This window comes from Aplidium turbinatum, chromosome 3 (genome assembly GCF_918807975.1).
Source record: "Aplidium turbinatum chromosome 3, kaAplTurb1.1, whole genome shotgun sequence".
NCBI lineage: Eukaryota > Metazoa > Chordata > Ascidiacea > Aplousobranchia > Polyclinidae > Aplidium > Aplidium turbinatum.
Window position 1 is genome coordinate 7,529,714 of NC_137474.1, and position 19,902 is coordinate 7,549,615.

Below are 19,902 nucleotides of genomic sequence, written 5' to 3' on the forward strand. Positions count from 1 at the left end.
TCCAATTTTTATGTTATCTGGCGTCTTTTTAACAGCGACAATTACAAAAGTGGATGTCGCCTTCTTTCTTTCACATACTACACACATTTCTTCATCTCTACAATGCTTTTGTATAACTTGAGAACGGGCAAAAGAAATATCCTCACCTTCTTAAGCAAATGTCACTCTTAGATATGATTCTTTGAATGAGAAAATGTTTAATTGTACTGCAGATACGTTGTTTTGCTTGCTATTTATCTTATTACAGATTCCACAAAGTCTGACGGTGAAAGATATTCTTTACCTTAACTTTGTGTGTAGTTTTTATTTTAACAAATTTCACGCTGCATTAAAGGGTGTTTGACGTTCACGTATAAATATCACAGCATTTCAATGACACTAGGATAATGTAGAAACTTTACATTTTTTCTCCTAGTTTTGATTATATCTGGAAAGATTAGACTATTATATTGTAAGCACGTGGTGGGATTGTAAATTGGCTCTTCTCCTTATCTGTTGTACAAAAATCTTTATAAGTTAAATTAGTCTTGTTTTCAATTATTTTACTGTAATTTAACGGTTAATTACCAAGTAAGTTCTCGAAGCGTATTTAGGCGAGGGTTCAGTGCCATTCTTGACCCGGAGAGATATCAAAAATTGCGTCATAAAATATCAATTAATGCCAGAGTGGTTTTCTTGCCTTTCTAATCCAATTAACTGCAATTTGTGTTTGACACTCAGAAGGAACATCTTTTGCATTTCTATTCTTTCCAATTTTACTTTTAGTCGAGATTTTTAGTTTGAAATCATTCCAGATTTCAGCGTGTAAGAGTATTAAAAATCGCCTCTTACGACCAAACGCTTCAGTACGATTATAGCCTTACAAAAATACATACTTTTTTACGCTAATTGGCTTGTATACATACTCAGTCATTGCACTAAGTAATTTGTTGTTCTCACAAATTTGAGCATATTTTGACTTTCTATGTATGTAGTTTCTCATCTGTATTCGTGAAAATCAATATAGTCATCTCAGATAAAATTTAGAAAGACGGCTGCAGAATACCTACAATACAGCACAGCATGATAGTGTAAGGTTTCAAGGAGTCAGTTTGGGCTACATTAATTTAATATTTAACTACTTGTTACCATTTCCGTGTGGCAGCCTTATTTTGAAGGCTCATTTCCAACCAACACTGCGGTCGATTTTATTGTTTAATTTTTACAACGTCCAGCCATGTTAGAAGCACGTAAAAAGATAATTTTGCTGACCGCAGTGGGGGCACTTAACCTCTAAATGCCCAAGAAACCCAATTTCATGCTTTCCTGCAGATTTTAAACATAAAAAAAAAACTTAAGAGGAGGATACAACAACAAACAAAGACACTGGTTAACTTATGTAAATGCACAAGGGATTGTCCTGTCAAGAACACAATGAATGTGATTATGTCAAATATTGGGTTTTAAAAACGTTTATTCCTTTGCACGTAGGTTTTTAATAAACAGTTTCTGCTACCGTACATACCAAAGAGCACACTTTTGATTCAATGGTTGAAAACATTTTTAGAGCATTTGATCCATTGGTGTCTTGTACAATGTACATGGTTAAATAATTTGAAGAATGTTAATAGCCGGTAAACATCCATATTTGCTCGTTTAGTTATCGCTAAATGTAATTTCTTAAATCTTACTGTACTTTGTAACATTTATCACAAGAGCAATGAATCAGTACAAAAAAGCGACCGGTTTTACAATATTAGCTCTGCTGTCAAACCATATCGTATTATGTTTCAGTGGCTGTCAGTTAACAGAAAATGCCTTTGTTTTGGTTAAGTGGATATAAATTCCTCATCTTCAAAAGGGCATGCTTGGCATACGCTGCATTTCTGTCTGTCTGTTTTTTAACAGTTGACCATAACTTGTGTTTTTATGTTACTGTGCAAAGCCAATCTTTAGCCATGAACTTTCTTTTCTTCTAGCACCAACTAACATCTCTAGCAGCACAAGGATATTTCTTGTTTGCGGTTCTTCCCCATGAACCAATTCAAACATTTTTTATTAGAAACAAATGTAAAAAACAACTGGCAAAGCATGCTTGTTACAAGTTTCCTTGTCGTGTGCTGGAAAGAGATATATGACTTTAGGTTTTTGGAACCCGTGATCACTACTGTAAATCAAGGTCGTAAAAAGTCGCATGGGCCCAGACGCAAGGTCTATGGCTGCAGCGTCGAAGACAAGTCACTTCTATTTGTGTGCCTATCTGGTATTAGATGCTGAACGAGAATCATGCTGAAGAAAGTCATATATTTGCCAAGCATTCGAAATGAGAGTAGGAAGGGTTGCATATGTTCTCTTTACTTACTTATACTCACATGTGTGTTGGTATAACGCAGTAGAAAAAGACATGTTCTTTTGTCTTAAAAAGGCATTGGTTTTTCTTTATGTTTCCATGTCGTGAACTAAAATCATAGTAGTCATTGGTATTGGTTTTTGCATCAAACAACCAATTTCGTGGTTGTTACATGTTATCTGATGAACATTTTTTGAGAACCACATCCACGATTGAAGCCGGCTTCGATTTGAAGCAGTGAATATTTTGCGTTTTTTGCAAGGTTTTTGTGGCAAAGAACTGAAGTAGCTGGGCCCAATGATGAAAGGCAAAGCCCGGATATTTGTGTTAGCATGTCGGCGCAGGCCAAGACCTTTAGTGCAAATAGAAAAAAGCTATTTTTAGTTACAAAAGCCGTTTAGTTTTTGGCACAGCTCACTCCGTTTAAAAATAGACGAAACAGACTAAATGTGTTGAAGGCCTTGTTCACTTCCTGCATGTGGTGTTTAAAATCGCAATTGCTTTTACTCAGTGCTTGAGTAGATTATTCAATTTTTTTTCTATTATGAACGTTACTGTAGCCTACTGTTATTGGACTATATCTATAATCCATAACATAGCAATTTAAGAGTGAAACTCTAGTCCTAAAATAAAATAAAGTTATAACAAGTTCTGTCCCAGCAAGTTACAAAATGGTTTTACACAAATTTTTTTCAAATAATTAATTTCTTACTAAACAGCATTTCAGCAACAACATTTTGTTCGCACTGAACGCATTTCTGATTATTAAGCAGTTATTTACATTTAGTTTGGTGCTTTTCGCACCGATACAATGGATTACTTGATCCAGCCGGAGGTCATGGGTTCAAACTTCGGTGATGATGATGAAGAGGAGGGAACCAAGCCGCACAGAGTCTTCAGAAGAAGCACCAGATCCGCTGGAACAAGAGGAAGACAACTTTGTGGCTACGTCGGTATGTGGAATACTTTACCTAAAATAAAGCAAATTTGAAATATTTTTGGCATTCCTACATCGAGCAGTCACCTGTCAGCACGTCACATTTGTTGAAAATGAAACCCGTTCCACTGGCCACACTTGTTTGGTTTCCCATTCTTTACCAATTGCAAAAGGTTGGACCGTACTCGACTTGAGGGTTGTTGTCGCTTCAGTGTCAACGCGCAAGAAACTTGGTTTTTAACAATTCAGCGATGTTGTTAGTAGTTTCCGAACAGTCAAAGTTAATGACAACATCCTGTCGTATTGCATTTCAATTGTTTTCACACGAAATTGATACAAAAGACAAAAATGTTCCGTTTAAAAAACGTTACCATATATTTTCTTGGTGCAAAAATTTTCATGACAAAGTTGGCTGAAAGCCTGCGAAAACCATCTGTTGCCAGATTTGATTACTGTCTATTTACTTTCTCAATTGTTAACTTTTGAAGCAGTTTTCCCGAAGAAACTCCAGCTTCAAATTTTGCTGTTTCAAAATGTGAAAAAGCGATCGCGATAGAATTTCTCTGAACCACTCTAAACAACTTCCGCAGTCAGAAAGTTCCCAGCTGTATAATCTCTTTGTCGATTTAGCCATGTTCTGTTTAAAGCAACATGGATGTGACTTGTTTTGAAAAGTACACTGAGAAATGAGACCAGTTTAAGATCAAGCAGTTCCGTCGTTTTTAATCATGAAAGTTTGTGGTCCTTCAAAATCGGGTTGTAATTACAAGAAGGCACCACAAGGACTTAAATGCAATTTGATCTGTTGTAAGGAAAATCCTTGTCGTAAAACATTTTTTTACAAAACTTTGTGATAACAAAGACTTTTAATGATAATAAAATATTATTTTTATCACTTTCATAACGATTTTAACTTTTATCGTTTTACCTTTTTTTATTTTTTTGTAAATAGCTGGGATTTTTACTTGCATGAATCAAGGTGGCAATTTGTGTAGCCACCTAATTGAGATGACATTTCACCCACTTTGACAAACAATGCCCGTTTTCACCTGATCTACTGCACCGGTGGCATACATTCCAGTTTCAGGTCTGCATTTTTGAAGCAGCACCATCAAAGCCAGATTAGGAGGTATGCAAATGTAACTGTAGTGTTGGTCGATGATGTAACGACGTATGAAGCTTACAAATTTATCCAGATGACTTTTGAGATCAAGTTTATTTTTTATCTTTGATCAGTAATCACCGCTGACCCATACACTGCTGATCTGTGTGAGCACAATAAAGTACAACTGGCTTAAAAGTTGATTGTTCTTTTATTGAAAAAGAAGACAAAATGACAAAAATGCTTGAATGTCGGTATGAAGATTCATACAAACTAGATTGAAATTTCGACTTTGACCAAGGAATTGCGTATCATCAGATCAGACTTCTGCATTTGGCAAGGCAGGGTGCTGTGCACAGAATCTCACGTGATTAACGAACCGTAACAACACGGGAGTGCAAACAGTGTTTTTACAATGTCAGTGGTTTCCTCTGTACAAGGCTAATAAATGTGTTTTTGATGCTAATTTCTTGGTTTTCTTTCCTAAAACGTTTCATCATTGCAGGCAAGCGGCAACATATTGTATGAAAAAGGGCAGATTTTTTCCTCACGATTTTCTACAGTTATTTTCTAAAATTAAAATCTCTTCAAATCGTTGATCAAGTTTCACATATAATGATTGTGCTTTGATGAAAACGTTTTTGCTTTCAATATTTCAGTTTTGTACTCACAGTTTGTTTAGCAATGATAAGAATTATGGTCAAGATCTTTGCACGAGGGTAAGTATTTGATAATGTGGTACCATATGGGGCAATAATTTGCAAAATAATCCTTGATGGCGGCAGATATACAATAATAGACCTCAGAAGGGAAACACAATACAATCATATTGCAAAAACTGAGATTATTTTGACAAAAATATCTGTCAAATTTTGACAAGATAATCATCTTGTCGATGTGAAGCTATTTCGCTTTTTCACCCAATATTGATAAATGGTTTGCTCGGCACCAAATACGACTGCCCATATAGGACGATGCATTTACCTTAGCTTACGAACTCTATACGTCATTCAAAACGTTACATATTGAGACTATGATGGTATGCTAAGTGGTCTTGTTCCTACCACAAGATTTTATTATCTTTTTGCTAGATCAAACTAATAGAGAAAATAGTTATGAAACGAAACGTCTAACCATACAAGCTACAAGCTACTAGCTACTAAGCTACTATAGCTTCTCGTTGATTCCTAATTAATTGACACCATGCGGCCTGATTTGTCACATTTTGCAGATTTTGATTACAGCTACTGCTAGTGCTTAACTGACATTTTTTGAGATGTTTTTACTTTTTGCGGTTTCCTAATGACAAAAAACTTTTTTGTTGCTTTGGGGAAGCAGTAGCAAATGAGAAAAAGTAAGTTGAAAAACGCAAAATCAGACTGTTATTGAAAATTAACAGTCTGAATAAAATCTACAAAATCAAATTTTCTTTGTTTTTCAACATGTGAATATGTTAAAACCTATTGTATCATCTGGGGAAAAGAATAAAGAAAGCGTAAAAATCTAATTTTTAGAAAAATTTATTTAAACGTTTGCCCAAAGTTAGAAAAACCTGGAAATTTCTGCAAAATGTGACAAATCAGGCCGTATGTTTAGGTGGCCATGTTGACACCCATATGGAAAAGAACTTCATAGACTATTTTGCAAAACAGCACCATCTTATTTTTTGCGGTGACAAAAGAATTTAAGAAATTGTCACGTCGATCGAAGGCAACACAACGTGAAAAGGGTTTCGCTGCCTGTAATATAAGAAAATTATGTCGAATTTTCTTCAATCTGCGATCAGTTAAGCACCTTGACCTTGAGTTACCTGAAAACACGCAGTCTAACAAACGATTGTTCTCATGATGCTATGCTGACAAAAAAAATAGTGCATTGACTTACATTTACTGTAGACCTGTGCAGCCTGCAGTGGGTGAAACAAAGCGTTCTTATTGGCAAATTTTGAAAATTTATGTTAACGTTTAAACAAGCAAGACCCCAGTTTCACCCTTATGGTTTTTCGGGATGATAGAAGGGTAGAAGATGAAAGGAAGTTGCCTAATCTTTAAACTTCAAAGCCAACACGCATTGTAGCTGCGATATATGTTTGTGCTTACCTCAAGGGAAAGTTACGTTTCTTGTGATTACCTCCTACATAAATAAAACCTCGCTTTGCACCACTGGTTTGCACTGTAGGCTAAAACTTTCTGTAATTTGGTTGGTGTGTTATTGCCCACAAGCAAGTAGATGTTTCACCGTGTTAAAGACGCCTTAAGACGTGAAAGACTTTAAGACGACTTTAAAGACGCCTTAAAACGTGGAATGGAGTAAAAACTGTCAAAAGCCATTTTTTTAAAAATAAATTACGTGAAATCGTTTTAGCATGTCTGTAATTTCTGCAAGAACCAAGATTATCACTCTGTTAAGTGACATTTAACTTGAGTCCATTTAAGTTGACTCTGGGTAACCATTGGTACGTTTATGGCATGCTCCCCCCGTGGCCATGGCTCCTCTCACTGTTAAAAATAAAATAACATATATTGCAACTTGCAATTGCGGTGCAATAAAGTAAAAGCAATAGGCATTGATGCAGTTTGTGATAGGGCTGCTCAAACAAGTTCTTTTTGGTCAAAATGAAGTCAAGATATGCAATATGTTCGGTAGAAACGAAGCAATGTCTTCAGAAACTTCAAAACATTTTTGTTTCGAATCGCAGTCTCAGTTCAAAAGCAGATTAAACCTTCATGCGGTTGCGTTGAAAAGCTGTAATGTTGTTCGTCTGAGATACGTAATATTTTCTTTGGGACATACTGGTATATTGTTAACGCAGTTTACCGCTGATTGCATTGGAATAATCCGTTTTACCATTGATCATAGTTGGCTTAGCGCGGTTTAAATTTCCGCTGCTTAATTCCTTCCTTTCCAACGCGAAATGTAAGTCAAAACTTGTCGAATAAACTTTTTATAACTAGAAAATGAAGATTTTCTTAGAATTAGGATCACTTTGCGGGTCAATTCTTTGACACGTATTTTATGACTTTTCTTTTCTTTGATATGCTATAAAATCAAGCACTTTCTCGTCACTCTCTGACGACTTTTTACGTCATTACAACTCGTGACGTCATCGACAATAATAATGATGAATTGTAAGTAAACAAATAACAAACGTCACAACTCACAAGCCTGCTACCGAACACCGCAAGATATGCAAAAAAATGAAAAAAAATCTATTACAGTATCTTGAAATCAGTCGTTTCAATCAAATGTGTTTGTAATGTTACTGGTGCTTAAAAGTTAACCAGCAATTTTACTTAAGATCTTAGCTAACTAAGTCGTCGCTTTTGCATTGATCTAGTAGCCAAATGATCCCTGCATACGTTTACCACTTTTGTCAGTGACTACACTTTGACTACACTACAACAGATGATAATTTCACTTTTTTGGGGACGAGGCATATCGTTGAGAGTGTGGCTCAGTGGCAACCGCATTGGGTTCGGAATCAAGATCTCTTAGTTCGACGCCCTGTTCATCTATCCTTATTACGTTTTGAGTAAACCATCTATGATTGACGTATTCCGAGTTCACGTAGTTCACTGCTTTGCAGAAAACAAAATTTGAAAACATCACATCCGGTCTCGTCTTCATTAAATCAATATTGACAAAAATTCGATTACAAAATTTTTATTATCAAACGATGGTGCTAAAAGAATGATGTAAGGTGCTATTCTTCTTTCTATAAAAATTTGTAAGTCACATCTCAAACAAAAACTGTACCGCTCAAAGTTTCCGTCCAATTCTTCTATCCAATATGTCTGATTTGAGACTAATGTTTATCACCGGTGATAGGAAACCAGTCAGACTAATTGTTGCTTGAGATATCTTTAATTTTATTTGCAGTTAAAAGTGTTATTTTTGATTTTTTTTTGGCCCAAGATTCATACATTTGTTTTCCAAATCATATTACTTTTAATTGTCACCTATAATTAACTTCGACAAATTATTGGTCGAGTGAAGACAATATTAGGCTTGTTTTGACAACTCCTATTGCTTGAAGCTGCTCCAAATGGCCTCTTTTCAAGGGCTGGTAGTGTTTCCGGGCGTAATTCTTGTATCTGCAAATCAGTGAATGATTGGCTTGAAAATTACAATGAATTTGCCAAAGTTTACCATTTTTCACATCATCTTTGCATTGGGCAATGGTAAAACATAAGCAACCAAATTGTCCTGCTTGGCTATCCCAACTCATGTTGAAAATTTTCAAATCATGTCAGAGCAATAATTAATTACAAGAGAGGCCACTTAGTTAAGGTGGTGGTGGCATATACTCAAAAGCAGAGATGTAAGTTAGAGTCAATTTTAAAACTTTGAACTCTGCTTTTTCGTCACGAATTGACATTGATTATTGGGTGTATCCTCAGTTCGGTTGTGAAATATTTTTTCGTGCGAGATACTTGTTACAAATTTGAGTTTTTGCTGAGAATTGTTAAGCAAGTCATTTTTTTTCCATTCCATTTGTGTATTGAGGACAGCCTATCGGTATCACGAAATTGCTACAAATGTTAAAAAAACAGTTGGGTGTTTGTTTTCAAATACTGCAATAACTTGTAGCATTTTTTTTTAAAAACTAGTCGACTTTCCAACTGAAAATTGTTAATCTTGTTTAAAAGCCGCAAGATCAAACGTATTGTCAACCCTTTTTTTGGAAGATAGGCTGTAATCTGTTTGTCGATTCTTCAACAACTGGTCTTTTGTCTTGCCAAGGTCTAGATCTGTTTGCGGTATACCGCAGAGGTGTGAACAAAAACATTTACTTCCATGACAATAGTGCTCTTTGACGTTGCTTTAACGTAAAAGGTTTTCTTTAAACTTGACCGCTAATGATAGCCATCACAAAGATGTTTTACCATTTACGAGACCCAACCATGCTTGCACAACTACTTGATAAAGTGGAGATAAACCCGCTAGTATTTTTGCAAAGTACAGCTTAACATACTGTAGAAATAGTCTCCATCTATTTATTTTTTCAGCAGAAAATGTACCGTCTGTTTTACAATACTTAACGTTTAATAGCACGGTTGGTGTCTTCCAGTGCAGCTACACCACCAAAATGCAATTTAGCACTAAACGTTGGTATATGGCTAAACAAAACTTGAAAATATTTCGATTTTGCTTTTTTATTTCTCATCCAAACTTACTTTCTCAACTACAATGTTTCTTTTCATTGGCTGCTTTACTTTTCACATCAATATCAAATTGGTTTAAAACAAGCTAGTGCCTGTATCTTTGTTAATAAGTTTACATTGTTTTTGTTTCAAAAAATGTTCTATGATCAAACATTGCATTTAATCCGTTTGGCTTTCAGAACCGGAAAACGAACTTTTGGATCAAAAATGGAAAGACAGCGAGCTGCATTTTGATGACAAAATTTTGAAAGATCTCCAAAGACTTTCCAAGTCGGATTTAAACATTGAAAACGAAAAAGAGGAAGAATTTAACACCCGCAGAAAGTTTCAAGCTCATCGAAGAATTCACCGGCGGAAAATATTTAAACTTCGGCACCAATTAACTTCTTTATCTTCTTTTGTTAGTCCTAATGTTTCAAAAACGATCTTGCACAGTCTGAAAGACCTCACTTCATTTACACACTCTGCTTATATTTATCCTTTGTTACCACAACCAAAATCTTCCATAAGACTAGATGAAGTTTTGGAAAATGAAGATGAGGAACAAGTGCTCCGGCGGAAAAAAAGATATTTATCATATCCTCGGAATGTTGAAGTGATGGTCACTGCAGACAACGCCATGTTTAAAGCCCATGATGACGTTGAACACTACGTCTTGACACTTATGGCCATCGTGAGTATATTTATGAACTAATAAACTTTTTTCTTAACTTCTTAGTAGTGTAGTTTGTATATAGTTTAAGTTAAGGTGCATGCATTGTAAGAAACTGTTTGCCCTCGACTTGATTTGTTCAAAGGTGTGTCTGCAATGGCCTCTTCATTCTTCTCTTCACTGTGTGAGTTTAAGTAATTGGATTGAATTGCTTGCCAGACTTTTTTTTTGGATAGATTGTTTTGTGTAATATTTTGTCTGTAGTAAATCCCTCTTGGCTTTTGGCTTAGATTTTATGACGTGACTTTTCCTGGTTGGTTGAGATTAAGTTTTTGAATCAATGGCAAGCGATAAGTTGAAAGATTTACGAAGTTTTGCAATTATTTGTATCTTGAAAGTCGAACTTTTTATGAGGTGAAAGGTTTATCTCAGGGAGTAGCTACATTCTTGAAGTGGATGTTTGAAAACTTGTGGCGTGGTATCTCTATAATGGCTTGTTGCAAATCAATTGTTACAGGTCATTAGTTGTTGTTTTTAGTTAGAGGTCGGTAACCAAAAACCGGAGACGAAACATGACGTGAACTTTGAGAAGGAGAAGTATAATTTTGCACCAGAATCGTTTCCTTTTCGACTCATAACGAAAAAGCCTTTTGCGACTTAAAAGCATGAAATGTGCTTTCAAATTCCCGATATGTTTATTGTTTCCGCTTTAAAATAATTGTTTGATGTAAAAATTAACAAATTCAGAAAAAAAATTGTGGGAATCAATGCGATAGTTGGTTCTGTTAAAATAAAACGTGGCATTCTGTATTGTTAAGCTCACAAAAAATCACTTTACTGAAATGCATCCGAACGCATAGCCGAAAAAAGATATGATAATAATAGCGAGTGGCAACATTGTTTCTCAATTTAGCTATTTGCAAACAAAATGCTTCCATTTAGGTTTCAGTAATACACACACTTAGCCCTTTATTGCCGTTGTGTAAACCGGTGTCTTCCGTTCTTTTTATTGACCTTGGCGCTCTATTTGTTTGTGTATTGATGATGTCTGGAACCACAGGGCTGTTGATAGAGATAAAGAAGATATTTTGCCACGTTACATTACGGTAACGTGGTTAGACATTGTATTGGAATTATAAGAAATTGAACGTCTGCGGTTTCGGCAGTCGTAGCACTCGCTATCGTGGCTTAATAGAATAATGCTAAACCTATTACTACAAAGTCGACCTTTGGTAAAACCAACAGTGGACCTGTGGGAAAACTGCAGCAAGTTGAAGTCACAGCCTTGTGTTAAATCATCATTTCATGCAGTGGCTTGATTTCACTGCAAAATAATGAACAGTTTGTTGCTTCTCTTGAAGCAAAATTTCATATTTGCAGTCACATTCGTTTTACTCTAGCCTTTGTAAATGATCAAAATAAATTTCTTCTGTTCGCAGCAGGTGTCAGACTTTTTGCGGTGCACTTGCATTTGTGAAGGTACAAATCCGTTTTGAGTTTTACCAGCAAACAAGATATGATTCAAACAATTTCACTGTTTTCATTGCAAGCACTTTCAGTCAGATCTTGATCATAACCAGAGCAGCCTCGTTGCGTAACTCAATCAAATTGTTTAGGTGATCTTGCCAATGTATCACAATTACCATCAGCTTTTGACTTTGAGAAATGGGTTGTTTGTTTTTGCAAGCGCTTGTCGTTTTGGGACCTTTGGAGCGAATTTTGCTTACCTTGAACTGCTTAGAGTCAACTTGACCAAATATCTGAGGAAGTTAATTGATGAAACGAATTAGTTTAAATCGACATCCGATTACGTCATTAAAATGCTAAATCAACTTGAACAAGCGTAATTAGACCACAAACAAAATAAAAGACAATGCTTTTCCAGACAGCAAATCAGTCGTTGTTTACATTGATTCGACGTCTGCAGACGCTGAATTAATGAAAAATGACATTTGCTTTGTTGGTTGGTGCTGCTCTGCATGTCAAAGATCTTATATCCTGCTAATTTAGATACTGTAGAAATAGACCACCACACTTCGTCTTATAATTTGCGTAACTATTACCACGAGGAAGCAGGAACATTTAAATTGCCTAACAAAACGTTAAAAGACGATTTTTTAAAGGATAGATAGTAGTTGAAGACAAATTTCAACTTTGACTTAGCTTCCCTCTTGAAGCTTGGTATGTCATTGTCATGCAGAAAGGCGAGACGCCACAAATTTCGGTGACGCCATAATAAAATTATAACCAAAAAATTTTTTTAACAACTTTGCAATGCGTTTTTAGGTATTCAACGTCAAATTCACAAACACAAAAGTTCGTGTGTATTCAATATGTCTTTGTGAACCTTTCTTCATCTGACTTACATATCTGATTGAAATTATCCTTTTCCGTTGACCCAAAAGTGGTGGCTTTGCACTGCAAATAAAAGGTTTCATTTATGGCGGTAGTTTATTGTGGATGTGATGTATGTTAATGCAAGGGTGGTGCCTGTTGGTGGGAAAATATATCGAAAAAATAATAGGTGCGTTTAGCGTTTTCACACTTGAAGCTCTGTTGTTTTTTAGTCAGTTTTTCAATATATTTCTTCATTGGTAAACTGTGTTGAAACCACCGGGTAGTGCAGTCCATGGGGAGTCTAAAATCAAGTGATCCACTGTTTGCCTGCTTTTTTCACAACTTGGACAGGTCGGTGAGTTTTGATAGCCCCATCGATGAAAAGTGGTAATACGAAAGAGAAACTAAAGAGCATCGAAAACGAAACTGTATAATTGATTGATCAATTTGGCCTAAACAAACATAGGTGTTTTTATGTCACATTTATAGTCGTTTTTACAAAGATATATCATCGTGTTTTTACACGCGTTGCCAAATGTTGGCGCTGTTTTTACATCCAAGTATTTATTTCTTCATCGTGTAAGTTTTCTGTGGTTGAATTTATCACGAAGCATTGGACTGAACATTTTCCAATCTTTTCATACTTTAATACTCAAGCCAGGTTATTCTAAAACGGTCAGTGTAACTACAATGGGTCGTCTGGTCTTTTTGAGAAACCAGAGTGGTCTGGTTTTTATGTTTCCGCTTGTAGGAGAGGGCATGGTCTCCATCACTTCCTATTAGTTGAACCCCTGCCTTGATACCTATAGTTGTTCCAAAAGGCGCTAACTTCGTTTTTAGTCCATTGGTTCTAACGATTAACGAAAGCCAACGTGAGATTATAATTTAATTACACCGTTAATGCACATGTCGCTACAAGGTAATGGTGACCCTGGCTATTAATTGACAGTCAAGAGTGCGATTGGTCAATTATTTTCTTACACCAACATGACAAGATTGAATTCCCCTGATGATGAAGCAACACGTTTCTAATTTTATTTTCCCCTAATCTGCATTTGTTTAACAGCATTAGTTAAAAATTCAATGCACGTTTACAACCTCAGATTTTTTTTAGCTTGCTTCCTGACATTTATAAATTTATGTAAAACAGAGGTGGTTTGACTTTACATTGTACTTTTCCAGCCAGCCAGTGTTGCCATTTACACGTCGTTTCAATGTTGTTAGATGTTGAAATAATTAACCACCGCGTTTTATTTTGATTAACTTGGTGGCGAGTGATCAGTCACGTTTTGTGGAAAAGTTGTTGTTTATAATCTTCATTCATAACATCATTGAAATTCTTTTTCTTTGTCTTGGAAGCGTAAACATCAGCAAGGCACCGTTGCCTTTCTTCCATGTTGTAGCCCTGAAGTATGCCCTTGTGGAGTGCCTAAACTGGATCGAAAGTTTTAACTTTTCGAATCATCTTTGCCCCCTAAATAAGTTTTTAAGCAAACTAATTTTGAAAAAAATGGGAGAAATACATTTTGAAAATGAACATGTCTAAAATTAAAATGATTTCCTTTCCTATTTCAAAACTTATATTTGTAGTCTACTACTGTACGTTTGTGTATCTACCGTGTTATTTTTTGTGTTCTTTGAATGACGTTATGCCTTGAGTAGAAAACAATAGTGTGTCGTAAACCGTGCGATTGTGAATGGGGTGATGATAGGTTTTGCGTTCACAGGCTGCACAACTTCTCTCACAGCTGTACGAACAGCTACCACTACGTTTCATGATTTTACTGTTGAAACCACACAACTTTATGTTTTTCTATTGATAGAACGAAAGAGAGCGACCCGTTTTGCATTGATTTGATGTTTAGCAGCATTGAAATAAGAAAGAATAAAGCTTTTTATGCAAAATGTTTCGGTATTACGGTCTAAACTTCAGACACATGTACTTAAGATATGTAAGTCCGGCTTGTCCTAACCTTGAGTTCAACGTAACATTTACAGCGCATGTGGCTGCTGCCTTTTTTGGTTATTGTAAGATAACGGTTTAACACGTTGTTTTAACTTCATTGACTTTGAAAATTGTATGTTAACTATTACTCTTTCCCATGAGATGAAAATGTTGTGAACTTCTCCTGGATCACGTGACTTTGTCGGGAACGAAGCAAAACTTCTTTGAAAACCATTACGCAATTTGGTCTCATGCAAAACCGTCTTCTTTGAACAGGTTGCGGTGAAACAAATTTTCAAATTTTGAAGAAATGTTTTTTTTAGAAATAATTTGTCAAGTATTTTGACCACGTTTAACCTTCACAAAAACTTTTCCTCTTTAACATTTCCTGTTATCTTGTTTCCTGTGATAAATAAAAAAAAGAAGGAACTAAATTTAGTCAGTAAAAAGGACGTGTAGTATATTCTTAGGTCTATCAGTAGCTATTTTAAGACAAGTTTTTAAAGTTAAAGTTGTTAGCTCCTTTTTGAATTAATGAAAATATTTTTGGTGTCCTGTGCCACCGCTATTATTGCCCTCTTTTGTATTGGAAATTCTGCTTCAAGTAGGGTTACAATTTTTTCAGCAGTCTAAACAACAGACTTTCTTTGATATGCCTTCTTGTTTTCTGGTTTTGTCATTGTCATGTAGACATCGATCTTGACTTTGACTTTTGCAGCAAAATCTTGATAACTTGAATAGAATGTGAATGAGTCACAACTCGGTAGCGGATGTTTCTGATATCTTTTCACAAAACGGAAATGTCACAAATTTCTCAAAACGAATCTTTTTACGGTTAGACAACGCCTAATGTTAAATTGCAACAGTTGCGTAATTGCCTATGTGTTTACTAACAATAGTAAGAAAATACACATCCTGGAATTTTAAATATTTTTGTGTACGAGTAAGTTATTTTTTTCTCCTATTGATTTATGTGTGGATCAAGTTGCGGTGCTTTGCCATTTCAAGGCAACATACTTTATTTTTTTGTTGGAACAACGTTAGACAAAGTTGAAAAAACTCGATGGTATCTTGTAGATTTTTTGCAAGTATTTCGATTATTTTTGTCTTTATTTGTGTGGAAGTGGCCGCGGAAACGTGATTTTGTTTTCCGCAGAAATTCTCCCACAAAGAGATAACAAGAGTTTTGGTTTACGAACTGCAACATGTCGACAACAAAAGCTCAAGCCTTGATTGCGGCTACACTTGAACAAATCTCTTGTTTTGCATTCAAGTTTTTATCACATACCCGCGTATTCTTGTTCGTCGATGAAATATCGCTGTTTAAGCAAGTTTTTTTTAGATCCGTTTTTAACAAAATAAAAAATGTTTCAAATTTCCCACTGAAACAAAAAAACAGTTGAAACATTCAAGAAATAATTGTCATCGATTGTTGATCGATTAGTTTGTTTTTGTCTGCAGGTCAATCATGTGTATCATGACCCGACCATTGAGAACCAAATTAACATCATCTTGGTGAAACTGATTGTAATTGGAGATTCACAAATACAGGTAAGTGAAACGCAATTTTCAATAAGTGTTTTTGTACATTGTTTCTTTGTTTTGTTTTATATTATACATACAGTAGATACTATGCTTAATTATTTTTCACTTATTGCAAGTTGAACCATTAACTTATTGCTGAAGTAGGTGGCTAATGGGCAAGGTACATGCTTGACTGAAAGTTTAGAAACTATAATAATTAGTTAACATACACCGGAAGCTGATTTCACACATCATCAAGGTTGCCTGGCCCACTTATTGATACAGTACTTGTTTTTCTTGACTCCATTTACCAATAGTCCACTCAATTCAGAAATATCTTTTTTTATTGGTTCCCAGATGGCAATAGCCGTCATTTTTACATTCAGGCGTCAGACGTTGAATCAATGTAAACATAACGAATTTTTTTGTCTGAGATCGATCAATCTTTTTTCTTATAAATGTTCAAAAGTAAATGTAACACCATTATCTGTTCTTCTTTTGCAACCACATGCCATGCATATCATCAACTTCTTCGATTGTCTTCGTTTAACAGCTTTGAGTGTTTGCAAGGATTTAGATTAACTAATCTTTGCTGAGACTGAGGTTTCTTATTAAGGCTACATTATATGCTAGTTTAACCTTCAGGATCAAAGTTTACGTAAGGTTAAGTTTACAATCCGTCGTTTTTACGCTTATGGTTGGACTTAAGTTTAAAGTTGTGTGTGTATGGATTGAGTTTACTGTAGTTTGGGAGTTGCCACATTTGACATTAAAATGATGTAAAATTTGCGTCTTATTTGAAAGGTGTCTAATTTTCATCTCAGAATCAAAACTCAAAACGTATTCACACGAATGTTCTCTGTGGGAAAAAATTAAACACAGGCAGAGACAAGGATTTGGCAAGAACTCTATGTGGTTCATTTGTTTGTTGATAAATATTGATTTAATCGACAAAGACACTTGACAAAGTATATCGTTACTTTATTCTGAGTTGGACTTCTATCCTTCTACATGTACAACGGTATAACTTCAGTTGGCGCTTTTTCGCGCCGTTTTGTTTGTCGGAAACGATGCTACAAATAAATAAAAAAATTACATTGATTGTTTCACAACGGTCAAACAAGATCGTGTTGCTTCAAGTGCTTGGCAAAAAAACTGCGAAATTTCGTTGTTCTAATGATATATACTACAATAAAATTGTATTATAATGATTAATCGTCCTCTGGTCCGATTTTACTTAGTTGATAGACATCTTAAAACTCAATGTCCCTTAAAAAAAACTTTGCGATGTTGCATCTAACGCACATGTACGTCTTCCACATTGCTGCATTGCAAGTAGAATGTCGTGGGATTTTGTTAAATTCTCTCTAGTGGACAAAATCAGCAAAGTCCGCGCTGAATTGTAATGTCCGTTATTACGTTGACTCGACGTATGCAGACAATGAATCAATGTAAAAATAATAGGTTTGGTCGCTAGGGAAACGATCGCAAGACTATGTGAGTTTCTAACTGATAAATTTATTTTAAGATAAAAATTTCTCAATGTCAAGTGCGTTGTTGTGTCGGCTCTTCACATTTAAAGTGTCGTTTAGGAATTAGACAGTTAGATGAAAAGTTATACGTGGTATTGTGACTTAATCAGCGTGGTAAAATTTGAGTTGAAAGTACACCCAAAATTTTGCCGGAATTTTAACAGGGTCTAAAACAGAGTGTGGTATCTTGTTACTCTTGAGGCCAACGACTATACTTATCATACAAGAAAATGCTATTCTTGCTTCTACATTGAATCAATGTGCGTAGACAAACTGATTTTAAATTGCAAAAGAAAATCTGGTTTATTTTCAACCGAGTTAAATTTGAGTCTTTTCCGTCTGAAAACTGATGGCCACTTTCCCCTCTTCATAACCATTCAACCACGACAGGGTTGTGCCAGTTGAATTTACGTCATATAAGAGTTTACAATAATTAACAAGCTAGATTTCTTTTTAAAGCAGTTTCAAAATGGGTTAGGAGGAGTTATTATAGATGCCCCATTTCTCATCTAAAGCGATTAGTGTAAGAGTAAGTGCATCATGATGTAAGTCACTAAGAACGCCGGTTGGGTAGTTAGGTCACGGTTAATGTTGCATTTTCTCGCAAAGAATTCAAGGTTTAGAGGTTCATGTCCGCAATCTTGTTTTAAATTTTTCAAGATATGTTTATTTTTGAAGTTGTAACAATTAGAACAACGTAAACTCTTAAAAATGACAAAAATTTGACATTAAATGTTAACAATTTATAAAGCTTTTTCTGGCTTTAAACTACTATTTGTAAATTGTTACGAAGCAAACACCGTTAGTTTTAAGAGTGATAGTAGTAAAACCAGTAGATGCACTGTCGTGGGTGTTGAGTTGAGTCGTCTTTTTAGCAAGCGAACTAACTTACAATGCGATCAAAGAGCACTTTCTCTGTGTTAATCAAAGAGTTTATTATATGTCGCGAAGCTATGCATCCATTTCGCACTGCACTTTTCATGAGATGATTAAGTCAAAAGCGGTGTTTTGCCAGCTGCAAGTTAAATTCATATTTAATCATCAAATTGCCTCCAAATGCTCGATAAGGTAACTTATTTCTTTAGTGCAAAGTGGTGTAATTTCTAGAAGCTGCTTCTTCTGACAAATCATGCCTTTCATCGGCTTCAGTAGAACTTGTTACGCTCAACGCAGAACCATTTGCAAAATCACCGCTTTGCCTAAACTACTTTTTAAATTGAAACAAGCAGCCTTCACATCAATTTGCGGCGAAACGTGCAAAGATTGATTGCAACAACCATGATCGCAACAACTTGGAATGAATTTTAAAAGATTTCTTTTAAGATGAGCGTAAAACTACTCGACCTTTTCATGAATAGAACTTCTACGTTTGGTGTTCCTGAATTCGATCAACATATTTTATTTTCAGTTGTTATTGTTACAATGTTACTACACGGTCTACACCTCACCAATGTATTTGTTCGTCAGAGTTTCTGTTGCATCACTTGGTTTCGTATTGACAGTGGTTGGATTCCTTCTAGAATGCAGTGTTGCCATTTTACGTCGTCTGCACAAACGGAAATTTGGGATTTTTCTGATAAAAACATCGCTTTTTTGAACGATGCAGCATCTGACTTATTGCCTACTGACAGAACTGACATAAAAATAGTTAACAATGAAATATATAAATCCATATCTCACAAAAAGCCGTTCACTTTTTCAAGTGTGTACTTGAAAAGGTGACAAATCTGAGACTTATGCCAAGTGGCGATTATGAACAATACAAATATAAACCTCTTTTAGCCAATCCTATTCATTTTGAGTGCAGCAAATCAATTGACTATGTGAAATACTTTTCTAAGCGCACGCCAGAAAGGGCGTTTCAATGCACTATTTTAGTGAACACAGCTTTCCCTACCTGTTTGAAATATCAAAGTCATCACGTAGATTGGAATTTTTGGTATGCAGAAAATTATTTACCAGCTTGTAATCCATCAGCAGCTTGCCGGAAACTAAACAAAATATTGCACTTGTTTACGTTGTTTCAACACAAAAAAAAGTGATATTGATACGTACGTAAAAGTTTTAAAATTGCCAAAAATCAAATATTTGCGGTAACCTTGTCACAAAAGCAACTTGCTTTTTATCGTCCAAGGTTCAGTGTATCAAGCCGTTTGATTTTTACAACTTAATGTCTTGGTCAACGTTAAACAATTTTGCGATATTTTTGGTTATTTTTTTCCTGTGAGTTGAAAAGACGTCCAAGTTAGTTGCATGAACAGTTTGAACACTGAAAAGTTTGAAGTTTTTCAAACGATCGCTTTGATGAAAACAGAACAGAGCAGAAACTGCCATCTTTACAACGTTTAACAACAACGTTTGAACCATGAAAAAGTGAAT

At 35.3% G+C, this 19,902-nt stretch overlaps 1 protein-coding gene across 1 annotated transcript in view; it reads left to right on the forward strand.

Moving 5' to 3' along the window:
* The window catches only part of LOC145766497 (A disintegrin and metalloproteinase with thrombospondin motifs 9-like), a 52,831-nt gene that overhangs the window by 3,531 nt on the left and 29,398 nt on the right, over window positions 1-19,902 (forward strand). The window contains exons 3-5 of the mRNA XM_082578222.1: window positions 3,117-3,282; window positions 9,713-10,206; window positions 15,929-16,018. Coding sequence (XP_082434348.1) covers window positions 3,117-3,282; window positions 9,713-10,206; window positions 15,929-16,018 — 750 coding nt within the window. The remainder of the gene's footprint in view (window positions 1-3,116; window positions 3,283-9,712; window positions 10,207-15,928; window positions 16,019-19,902) is intronic.